This window comes from Notolabrus celidotus, chromosome 10 (assembly GCF_009762535.1).
Source record: "Notolabrus celidotus isolate fNotCel1 chromosome 10, fNotCel1.pri, whole genome shotgun sequence".
Lineage (NCBI taxonomy): Eukaryota > Metazoa > Chordata > Actinopteri > Labriformes > Labridae > Notolabrus > Notolabrus celidotus.
Window position 1 is genome coordinate 35078306 of NC_048281.1, and position 12714 is coordinate 35091019.

General features: G+C 46.2%; 1 protein-coding gene across 1 annotated transcript in view; it reads left to right on the top strand.

Annotated features, from left to right (window-relative positions):
* Positions 1-12714, top strand: part of kdm6a (lysine (K)-specific demethylase 6A) — a 55836-nt gene that overhangs the window by 22585 nt on the left and 20537 nt on the right. Inside the window, exons 7-9 of the mRNA XM_034694072.1 lie at positions 8061-8115; positions 8477-8511; positions 12546-12639. Coding sequence (XP_034549963.1) covers positions 8061-8115; positions 8477-8511; positions 12546-12639 — 184 coding nt within the window. The remainder of the gene's footprint in view (positions 1-8060; positions 8116-8476; positions 8512-12545; positions 12640-12714) is intronic.

Genomic DNA, 12714 nt, shown 5'->3' on the forward strand with positions numbered 1-12714 from the left:
AGAAACTCTGTGGATCCACTTTGTTTTGTACTCCTGATGTGCGGTCGTGGAGCAGACGTGACCTCCCTCGTCCTCAGATTAACAAAGGCTGCTGGATCCTCTGTCCCGTCTGTCGCTGCTAAAGCCCGTCTCCTGTCTCCTAACACCTGTGAGCCTACACGTCCAGACTGTAATGAAGGGCTTTCTGACTGGAGCCTATGGATCTGTTGTCTGGCGGTCCTGGTTCCCCTTCAGGGCCAGACTGAGACCTGATCCTGGGCTTTGTCTCACTCCAGACGTTATGTCACAAGCATGTATTTCAATGCACTGGCAGTGTGGACTCAGAGGCTTGGTGTAGGATGCACAGGGTCCTGGTGGTCTTCTGATTGGTTGGAGGAGTTTGACGTTATAACACAAGAAGTTCTACAGAGTGGGGATTTATTACACGACCGTGTGTGTTGAAACGTCTTCATAAATGTTTCTTTTAAACTCCCAAACATCGAAACATCGTCTCCTCTGGGAAACGATCCCTTCTTGATGTCTTGATTCTGGAGCTGCTGGAGTCTGCAGCTCAGCAGGCTGCACGTGCTGCACGTCCTCTCTCCGTCTTGGCTGCACCCCTCCCTCTCCGCCCTGGCTCTCTGCCAGAATATCACACACACACACACACACACACCTCACACACATGACTGCCCCAGTTATCTACTGGGAGGGGCCGGTGAACGTCTGAAGGAGCAGCAGAGATTGAATAAAGGTAGGAGAGAGAGAGAGAGGAAGAGGAGGGAAACACAGGAAATTGCCAGAAAAGACTGCGGATGATGGTGATGATGATGAGTGTAGGGAAGAAGAGGATGTAGAGATTTAAATGAAGGATGCAGGTTTCATGGAGCCTCCTTTTTTTATCCCCTCAGAGCAGAGCGGATGGAGAGAGAGATTAAGAGGCATCAAGTAAAGAGACAAGGCTGCACGGTTTCCTAATTTAAGAGCGACTTTATCGTCCAGCCTCGATAAGACACGACGCCCACTCTGACTCAAGTCTGTCAGAAGCTCTTATAGTGAAGGAGAGAGGACTGGGTGATAAAGGATCTCTGTGCAGGATCGGGATTCAATTAACGACAATTATGAGAACAAACTTTGGATAAATTTACTCAACGTGGGTCGATGAGACGACCAGTTAGTCTCAAGTTTGTTCCCTCCCTCTTCTAAAGCCTGGTTTACACGTCTGTGTTGACTCTACAGTCATGGCCAAAAGTTTTGAGAATGACACAAATATTACATTTTCACAAAGTCTGCTGCTTCAGGGTTTTTAGTTGTTTTTGTCAGATGTTTCTATGGTATAATGAAATACAATTAGAAGCATTTCATAAGTATCAAAAGCTTTTATTGAGAATTACACAGAATTCATGCAATAAGTCAATATTTGCAGTGTTGACCCTTCTTTTTCAAGACCTCTGCAATTCTCCCTGGCATGCTGTCAATCAACTTCTGGACCAAATCCTGACTGATGGCAGTCCATTCTTGCATAATCAATGCTTGGAGTTTGTCAGAATTTGTGGGTTTTTGATTGTCGACCCGCCTCTTGAGGATTGACCACAAGTTCTCAATGGGATTAAGATCTGGGGAGTTTCCTGGCCAACGGCCCAAAATCTTAATGTTTTGTTCCCCGAGCCATTTTGTTATGACTTTTGCTTTATGGCAAGGTGCTCCATCATGCTGGAAAAGGCATTCTTCATCACCAAACTGCCCTTGGATGGTTGGGAGAAGTTGCTCTCGGAGGACGTTCTGGTACCATTCTTTATTCATGGCTGTGTTTTTAGGCAAGATTGTGAGAGAGCCCACTCCCTTGACCGAAAAGCAACCCCACACATGAATGGTCTCAGGATGCTTCACTGTTGGCAAGAGACAGGACTGATGGTAGCGCTCACCTCGTCTTCTCCGAACAAGCCTTCCTCCAGATGCCCCAAACAATCGGAAAGGGGATTCATCAGAGAAAATGACTTTACCCCAGTCCTCAGCAGTCCAGTCCCTGTACCTTCTGCAGAATATCAGTCTGTCCCTGATGTTTTTACTGGAGAGAAGTGGCTTCTTTGCTGCCCTCCTTGACACCAGGCCTTCCTCCAAAAGTCTTCGCCTCACTGTGCGTGCAGATGCACTCACACCTGCCTGCTGCCATTCCTGAGCAAGCTCTGCACTGGTGGTGGCCCGATCCCGCAGCTGTAACACCTTCAGGAGACGGTCCTGGCGCTTGCTGGACTTTCTTGGGCGCCCTGGAGCCTGTTTGGCAACAATTGAACCTCTCTCCTTGAAGTTCTTGATAATTCTATAGACGGTTGACTGAGGTGCAATCTTACTCGCTGCTATAAACTTCCCTTTTAGGCCCTTTTTGTGCAATGCAATGATGGCTGCACGTGTTTCCTTGCAGGTAACCATGGCTAACAGATGAGGAACAATGGTGTCATGCACCATCTTCCTTTTAAAGTGTCCAGTCACTCAATCATGACAGATTGATCGCCAGCCTTGTCCTCATCAACACCCACACCTGTGTTAATGTGTGTGACACCTGTGTGTCATTGAAATGATGTTAGCTGGTCCTTTTGTGGCAGGGCTGAAATGCAGTGGAAATGTGTTTTTGGTGATAAAGTTCATTTTCAAGGCAAAGAGGGACTTTGCAATTAATTGCAGTTGAGCTGATCACTCCTCATAACATTCTGGAGTATATGCAAATTACCATTATAAAAACTGAAACAGCAGACTTTGTGAAAATTAATAGTTGTGTCATTCTCAAAACTTTTGGCCATGACTGTACATCGATGTGATCATGAGCTCTACGTACTTGTGCATCGTTGAGTCTCCTTTTTCTGCACTATGTCTCCAAACGCTGTGGCAGTGTGACTTCTAAGCTCATCAGATCGCCGGTTTCCGGTCCTGATATGTTTTCTGCTTGCTTCACAGTGAACTATGTGAACTTTGGAGCTGATAAATGTTGCTATTGATCATACAGCCGTTATTAGAAAGAGGAACAAAGAGGAGACGTTGAAGGAGGTGGCATGTGATGTATGTGCTTCCCAGTGGACCAATCACAGGGCTTGGGGTTTGTGTTGTTTCAATCATAGACTGCATAATAAATGGACGTAGCATCTCCTTTAGCCCCCTCGCTAACAGCTACTGTGTTCCCTCCAAGCGGTAACCTCCGGTCTCAAACGATGAAGCCCATGTGGAAGTGTTATAAACTGCAATTCATCGAGCGTCCACTAGAGGCTGGCTGCAGAAACACAGGAAACCACATACACACCCATTCAAAAAATACGATCTTTGCAGCAGAAATAACTGCTTGGCTCTACGTTGCTAATCTCTCTATCGGCACACACTGTAGGTGATTTTTTTTCTAACGTGACGGTTCAGAAGATATTAAGATTACAAGTTTTTGCCCAAATAAGGACATGACTGACTTGATTGACAGGCGGGAACACATAGCTGTTGGCTAGGAGGCTAAAGACCGTCACACTCTTTTGGATGAGTTCAGCATTTCCAATATTGGCTTCAAAACAGCGCTCAGGAACACATGTGGGTGACATCATGGATACATTTTGCAGGAGTTCCACATCAGGCTATGTGTGTGTGCTTCTGCCTTGAAACAGAGCTATGCAGGCCTACGGCGTAGATTCAAGGCAGACATACACCAGGCTTAACTGCAAAGCATTGTCTACCTCTCTCCATCTCCCTCTATCCCTCTCTCCAACACGGTCTCAGCAGACGTGTGTCTTCTTCCTTTCCTTCATTCTTTTGCTTTCTTTCTTTCCTTCTTTCTTCCTTTCATTCCTTTATTTCTTTCTCTCTTTGTTCTTTCCATGTTTCTTCATCCTTTATGTCTCCTCTCCTCATCCCGTCCTTTCCTTCTGTCATTCCTTCTCCATTTATTCTCCTCTTTTTCTTTCTTCTGGTCTCCCTCTCTTCTCTCTTTTCTTAGACCTTTCTGGAGTCCCTGAGCTCCCTTGTCTCGTAGGTTCCTCTGGATCTCTGCTGCTGTGGACGTGCCAGACTCCAGCTGCTACAACTACTACTATCCGTCTCCCCACTATCATCTCTCTCTCTTCATCTCCCTCTATCCCTCTCTCCACTCAGCTGCCTCTAAGGCTCATGGGTAATGTAGTGCTTTGACCTGCTTTGGACCAGAAACAAAGCTGAGATTTAAAAACATGGACCCTCCTGACTGAGGCTTCAAGAGTCTTCTGTGAGAAAATGGAAGCTGGGTTGCCTTCCTGGTGTTGCACTGTTTTCTGAGGCTTGTGTTTCCAAACCCCACATCTAGGACTTCAATGTCTTCAATCCAGGACCTCAAAACTGTGAACTGAAACAAACTTCTGGAAAACTAGGAAGATTATGGCGAAGCTGCTCATCTTATCACCGCTCTCTCTGTCTCTTCATCTCCCTCTATCCCTCTTTCCAGACCCAACACGGTCTCAGCAGATGTGTGTCTAACATGAGTCTGGTCCTGCTGGAGGTTTCTGCCTGTTAAAGGAAGTTTGTCCTTGCCACTGTAACTTGCTAAATGCTGCAAAGTGCTCTGCTCATGGTGGATTAAGATGAGATCAGACTGAGTCCTGTCTGTGAGATGGGACTTGATGTTGGGTCTTTGTTGATGATAGAACCTGCTCTGTTTGGAAAGGGTCTTCAGATGAGCGTTAGTTTTATTCCTTGTGGTTGAGTCGTGCATGCAGAGTCATTTTTAGAGACGGTCTCTGCAACATTTCCACATCTGCATGTTGATTAATGTCTCTTCACGCTGCCTCTCCTCACCTACAGTCTGCCGAGTTTCTCTCTCTGAAGAGACGCCTCCAGATCCTGATATTCAGCCAAACACAGGAGGAGAAATCTGTGACTGAGCCGCTTTTATTTGTGAGGTGATAAGTTTCCCGTCTCTGAAGAGCCGGGGAGGTGCTGTGTGAGTGTGTGTGTGTGTGAGTGTGTGTGTGTCTGTCCCAGCTTTGAGGTATTGTGTATCATCTCTCTGCACTCTCCACTGCAGCCGTCTGCTGAATAGTAATCAGTGACACCAGGAGAGGAGAGGGGGGGAAGGAGGGGGAGAGAGAGAGAGAGAGAGTAAGAAAGATAGCATAGAGACGGAGAGAGAGAGGGAGGGAGAGGAAGGCGAGACATGCGGAGAGGGGAGGTGGAATACCGAGCTGACAATCGTGCTGCATTATCTGCCTGGTTGGAGGAGCAAGTGTGAAAGAGAAGGAAGGGAAGGAAGCGGAGGGAGAGACCTTCAGGAGGATGCAGAGGGCTTCTAAGAGGAGTGTCAGCCGTCTAGGTAACACATGAATTCTTTTAACGTTACGCTCCTGATGAGTGTGTCTGATAGCTCTGCTTAAAAGGACTTTATTCTGAGCAGTGTGTGTGTGTGTGTGTGTGTGTGTGTGTGGGCGCACGTGTGAGTGTGTGACGCTCCGGCGGCCCCTGGGTGAACCACACAGAGACACATCCAGCTGGTCGCTTCTTGATTTTTATCTGTCTGACATTGACCGGCTGCTGCGAGGCTGCTCGTCTGCTTTCAGTGTGTTTGTGTTTGCAGCTTCTTTTCTTCATCCCAAAGCTCCAGATGGTAGAAAGTGATATATTTTCCTCCTCTTCCTCCTCCTTTCCCTCTAAGAAATCCTCCACCAGAGGAGCAGTACAGCCTGTTCTCTGAATGTGTGTGTGCAGTTTTTCCTGACCCAGATAAGAGACACTGCCGGCTCCTTTTTTTTTTTTAAACGCATGCAGCTGTGTGTTCGACTGCACAGCCGCATGCTGCAGCGCTACCCGTCACCTTGAAGCCACCTATACATGCCTGACTGCTGCATGTGCACGCTTACAGCATCAGACATCTCTACTCGTCCACCAGTGTTTCCTTGGAGCATCACTCTGCACGTGGCTTCACTGGAGTGTAAGTTCAGTATAAATGTGGCTACTCATGCCAGCATTAGAGGGATGCTACAGAGGTGTATGGAAGCCCTGAAGGGTCAGTTTGAAAGCCAGGCGATTGAGTCGTCTCTGCAGCTGCTTGACGCACTTGTGGGCTAATCAGTTCATTGACCCTGATAGAGATATTGACTTGTAGCGCGCCACGCCTTTACAAGCCTCTGCAGACATCCTCTCTACACATTAACAGAGTCTTCACATCAGACCGCCGCGCTTCAGGATGCATTTATGACCTCTGAGGGAAAGGTTTTCAGAAGGGTTAGTCGTGTGCACGTAGAGGAGGAGGAAGGGGAGGTTTGGATCAGGATGTGTGTGTTTCAGAGAGCGGGACAGCGATGTGTCATCCCCTCCGGTTATCAGTGGCCTCTCATGTTACGGTCAGCAGGGTTCATTCATGGTTTGTTGAGGGTCTGACTGGAGGGAGGAGAATATGATTCCTCCAGGGTTTCCTTAAACTTTACATCTCTGCATTGGCAATAGTCTGTCATGATTGATTATTTACAACATGAGCTAACAGTGGATGCAAGACGATGTGTCCTATATGTAATAATATCAAAATGAAGTCACTCAAAATCTGAATATTTCTCAGTTTTTGGTGATTTTATGTTTTAATCTGCAGGACAAACATCATGCATGCATTGCTTTTTGCTTATCTGATATCAAATCTGAAATCTGTACAGCTTTAAGATCATTCAAGTTATGCTCCAGCGTTCATAGGTTTTATTTTTTGCATCAGTGCATGCAGTGATCTACTGCTGCTGGACTGTGAGCACCTGCAGCTGCTGAGGAATCAACAAATGTACAACATGATGAAGAGGGAAGGACATGAGAGAGGTGGAAACACTAGCACTCTGTCGCTGAAAAGAACCTCTAGATTTTCAGCAAGTGATTTCCAAATGTTCAGTGTGATGATGAGGCGTTCAAAGGCCTTTGATTTAAGTAGCATACAATAAATATCTCGCTAATACAGTTTGTGTTCTAGATCAGGGGTTCCCAAAGTGTGGGTCAGGACCCCCCTTGGGTACATAAAGTCCCTGAAACATAAACCTAGGTAACAATCAGTTTCTGGAGGTTTAAACTGCTGGGGTCAAATTGACCCCAGGGATAAAAGATGTTAGTAGATTTGAGGGTTAAAAGAGACATCAAGAGGCCACCTTTCAGAGCTCAGTGTCCTCATCTCAAAAAATCGTCTCCACACCGGCTGATTTTTGTTCTCAGTTGAAAGTAGTTCAACTTTTGGAACACTGCCCCACTTGTTGATGTCACTTCCTGGTCATCGACCAATCAGATTAAAGAAGGGGCGGGATCTGACGTTATCTTTGCCAACAACAATGGTGGCAGTTTGTACAAAGGAGAAACGAACTGCACTCTTACTTGAGATACATTTTCCAGGTGTCGAGCTGCTGCTGATGCTATGATGTGATTTCTATCTGTTGGTTTAAAGTTTTATTGTTAAAACTTCATTGAGTTAAAGAAGGTATGAAGCCTACAGAGCTACTGAGGGACGCAGAAGTGCTGCAAACAACTTTTGTAAACTAGCAACAGTCTTAAATTCGGGTCGAAACAAGAACTGGATTCTGCAAAGTTTGATTTCATGTGGCCTGACAAAGATCGTCCAAGCCTTTGTGGAGTTTCCACCATGTTTCCACCAAGAATTCACTTAATTGCACCAACAAACATTCACAAATAATGATATAGAAGACTAGGACCTCAGATTTCTGCTGCATAAAGAAAGATTGCTCAAGCTGTAACAGCCTTCAAATAGAATTACGCATCTGATGATCCTCCCCTGAACACCAGGGGAGGTTGATACGTTGTCAGTCAGTTTTCTGCATAAAGACATCATAAAGGAATGCATGATGAATAACTTAGCCTTGATAGATGGGAGCCTTAGCTTGCTTTTGCAGAAAGAACGCTTCCAGAAAAGAAGGATTTGATTTTTAGTCGGTTCAAACAAGGATGTACTGCGGCCATGCTGGAGGTTAACGCTTCATGGTCCATGAGGACTCCTGAGCTTTATGTTCTGATCTTTACAGATGAAGATGAGTGTGCAGACGTTCATCATGTAAAAGTTAATTAAACATGTATTCATGGTTATTTCTTTCTCTTTCTCTCCGCAGCATTTTCAGCTGGCTTTGATCGACTCCAACCTCTGCACTTTGTCCAAAGCTGAAAGTAAGTACCGTTATCTCTGCTGGAGGAAGCAGAGCTCCTGTGCTGCTGTGTAATATAACATTAGATTAGCTGTAGCTGCCTGTCAGTGACAGATAGCACACAGGAATATTTCTACAGCTCTTCCTCTGCCGCCGTCTCTCCGCTGACTCTCAATAAGACCACGGTTGCCTTGGAGACTGCACATGGAGGGAGAGCTCACACATGCACACTGGGATTTCAGATTACATGTGCATTTACACCCATCCTCCTCCCCACCCCACTCACCCATCTGTGCTACATACTGTCTACGACCTGTAAGCAAACACAGCGTTCGTGGCGATCACTTCTGCTGTAATAATTCTTCTCTCTGTTTGTTTCACAGTCCAGTTCCACATCGCTCATTTGTATGAGATCCAGGTAAGCAGAACATTACAACTTCTACTCTAAATGTTGTTGCAGGTTGAATGTTGTAGCACATGTTGCATTGAGAGTGTCAGGATGTTCTGCTGAATAAGTTTGGGTTGAACAAATCCTGCAGAATCAGCAAGATCACTACCATCTAGCTAGCTCAGTGTCCACAGAAGGAGAGATGGGCTAGGCTTACATTTTGAGCTGGACAATACTGCAAAACTTGGTGTTTGAGATGCACTTTTATTATCTTTTTTGCTATCTAAAGAATTGAACTGCATCCTGTACAATCATGCAACGAATTCAGATGGTGCTTGAAGATGCAAGAAGCAGCTTCAGTGTGCAAAGCATGCCCTGCTTCTTCCATCTGCTGCTTCTAGTCTGAGGTGGACTAGTCTAGCAGCGCCATTTTTTTATGCTTATCTCTCCTTAAGTTGTAATCAGATAAAGAAACAGTGGTGTAGAGTGCTGGTTTGATTGAAGAGACTCCTGAATTTAAGATGGAAAGGGGAGGGGAGGTGATAACAGATGGAACTAGGCAGAGCTACACATCTGAAGAGAAACTGCACATTTGGTGGTCTGGTGGCGCGAATTGGGCGACGCGAATGTCGCAAATTCATTCGCAAGAGTTGAAATATCTGAACTCCAGTGAATCTATTGCTGCGTGATAGCGGATCAGCGTGCAGATCACCCGGTGACGTGAGGTGTGACGTATGGACCAGCGGAGATTCATTCATCTGGAATATATGGGACACTTTGATTGTATCTCTGTGCAGCTTCCCCAAACTCTGTGACTCTACCTGTTTTTATGGGATCAGGAATAAACAGGAGCTCACTGTGAGGACAGAGAGGGAGGACAGAGAGTGAGGACAGAGAGGGAGGACAGAGAGGGAGGACAGAGAGGGAGGACAGAGAGTGAGGACAGAGAGGGAGGACAGAGAGGGAGGACAGAGAGGGAGGACAGAGAGGGAGGACAGAGAGGGAGGACAGAGAGGGAGGACAGAGAGAGAGGACAGAGAGGGAGGACAGAGAGGGAGGACAGAGAGGGAGGACATAGAGAGAGGACAGAGAGGGAGGACAGAGAGGGAGGACAGAGAGAGAGGACAGAGAGGGAGGACAGAGAGGGAGGACAGAGAGGGAGGACAGAGAGGGAGGACAGAGAGGGAGGACAGAGAGGGAGGACAGAGAGGGAGGACAGAGAGTGAGGACAGAGAGTGAGGACAGAGAGTGAGGACAGAGAGTGAGGACAGAGAGTGAGGAGGATTATCTGCTGAGTTGTGAAAAACTTTGTCTGTCACTTGAATCCTTCTATGGGTTGTAGTAGGAAGTTAGCTCTGCCTCTTTAGCATAACCAGCTTCCCCATTCAATGTCCGAGAGCTGATAACAACAGACTGTTGTGCCGGGGAACCCCACCCTCCCTCTCACGAAATTTGCATCCTGGGCACTAGTGTACGTACACAATTTAGACGCACAAATTGAGCGAGTCATTCGAGGGAATATATCGTTCACGTCTGGTGTGAATGTGACATAAGAGATATGTCCCAAAACTGACTGCTTTGTATACTCTGGATATCTCTATAATCTTTAATGTTGACGCTCAGTGAGAGGAGATTAGCTGAATATGAATCAGGCTGAATTAGTAGTGATGCGTCTTAATGACCGACAAGACCATCAGCAACAAGACTGACTGTTTCTATGTTCTCTGTTTTAAAGGTGACATATCACGCTTTTTTCATCAACATATATTGGTCTAAGAGGTCCCCAAAACATGTCTTTAAAGTTTATGCTCCAAAAAAAACACTTTGAAATCAGATTCTGGTCTGCCTGTAAAACCCTCTTCTTCAGTCCTCCTCAGAACACGCTGTTTTCCCTCTGACCACGCCCCCTCAGGAAGTGTGTGTGGCCTCGGCTGTCCAGCACGTTGATCTAATGTTTACATGTTGGCTGAATATACACGGCTGCTCAGAGATCACGCGTTACTTCAACCCTCTGAATCTGATCCAGAATCTGATCCTGACTGGAGAGGCGCCTGCAGCAGGACCTTTCTGAAGCATTGGTCACAGATTTAGTGTTTCTTGTTGTTTTATTTGTCAGTATGTCGACGTGTGTCTTGGTACACAGCTACCAACATGTAGCTATGTGGCTATGCTAACTAGCGCTAGCACTAAAAATGATCCACTAGATCTTCAAATCTGCAGACGTGGGGAGTCAAACCGACCTTTGTGTTTATTAAGACAGTCTACAACTAGCATGCCTCCCTCCTAAGCTCCTTGTTAGCATACATGTGTGCAGGGAATGAAAAACGGAGGAGGGGTTGAGTTGTATTTTATACAGTCTATGGGCTGAACAAGCTCCGAGCTCTGACTTCCTGTTACAGACCGGATGGCGTTGTGACGTATGAAAAACACTGAAAACTGAAACGGCTGGTTTCAGCACACATTTACAGAAAGGTGGAGAAATCAGAACAGGGGCAGAATGGACTCTTTTACTTTTCAGAGGGGTCTGTAGACAGGGACACAGATTTCAGGTAGAGGTCCATTAAAAAGTCCATTTTGCATGATATGTCACCTTTAAAACCTGCAACTGCTGTGAGGAGTGAGATTTCAGAGAGATCGCTCAAAGAAACCGCCTCATTTTCACCTTTGCACCTTTCAAAAGGACGCAAACACAACGTCTGCATGACGGGACAAGATCCACACAGAGAGAGGAGGTGTTACTTTGTCACCAGAATCAATGCAGAGCAAAAACTGCTCAAAGGAGCTTTAATGAGAGTTTATGATGAAAGCTTGAGTGAGGAGATATTTGTCAGTTTTTGCTCTCTCAGTGGACAAAGTGGTGCGTCATACCTCTTTGCTGCTCCCGTCCTGTTTTTGTGTAAGTCATGTCCTCTGATGAAACGTCTTCTAACAGTCAGACCTATCATCACCGTGAGTCTCTGCTGCAGAACATGTAAACAAAGTCTGTTTCTGCAGCGTGCTGTTAATGTCCTCGTCTGACTTTATAATAGTCAGTCATCGTCCTGCTGGTTCTGTTTTCACATTAAGTTCTGTCTGTCTCATAAAAAACTCCTCAGAGGGGCTTTAAAGATGATTCCTGCAGAGCTGTAAACACTCCTCTGACTCGTGAGATTCTTTAACTGTTTATAGAAAATAAAAATGCATGTGATTTTTCTTCTTGTCTACATTAAACCAACTTGTTGCTACTTTTACTTTGAAGCTGAGTCCCAGACTTCCTGGAAGCTGTCACATGCAGGAAAAGGTCAATCAGCAGCATCACTAAACATCCTCTTGGGTTCAAACCTAAAAATCTTTGCAGCAAAGTTTCTGCACGAGTCAGATTACTTAACAGAAGCCTCTCTCGGTGTCTTCTCGATGTGGTTGAGGTGTTTAAAGGAGAGAATCTGATCTTCCTGATACTGTTGTGTCAGTCTCTGTGTGTCTCCAGGACCGTCATTAGTCTGAGCAGGAAGGAACCACTAAGAGCTTCTCTCCTTTATGTGCCCCGGGTGTCAGTGTTTACCCGGAGGTGTCTTTATTGTGCGCAGACAGGAAGAGTCCAGGACCAGACTGTGTGTGTGTGTGTGTGTGTGTGCAGAGGTGTGTGTATGTGTGTGTGGACATTCAGAGTGGGTCGGTGTGCAACTGAGCTGATAAGAGAATATTTTACCTCCAGAAAGGGGTTCAGACTCAAGGTCAGTAAGGTCGCAGAGTTAAACCAAACAGCAGACTCGCTCAGGCCAGGAAGCTCAGGTTTCCCTCGAACGTGAAGACAGCCGACACACACACACACACACACGCACACACGCACACACACACACACACTCAAACCTGCCAGACGTGTTGAGTCTGGCCTGTCCTCCTCCACGCTGACCCTCCCCCTTGTGCGTGTGTGTGTGCCACTGGCTGGTCATTATGAGTGTGAGGAGGTCTTAAGACTCTTTGTGTCTGTCCAGTTGTAACCATAAAACACAGCGACCCTCCTGTCTGGCTTAAACAACCCTCTGTCTCCCTCTCTCCCTCTCTCTCCTTCGTTCTGTCTGCAGAAGAAATACAGAGCGGCGAAAGAAGCGTATGAAAGTCTGCTGCAGACTGAAAATCTTCCTGCACAGGTGAAGGCCACCACACTGCAACAACTGGGTGAGTGTCCCTCTTCATTACAGCTCAGTGTCTCCTTCATGTTTGTCTTCTTGTGTCCTGTTCTTCTTTGCGTTT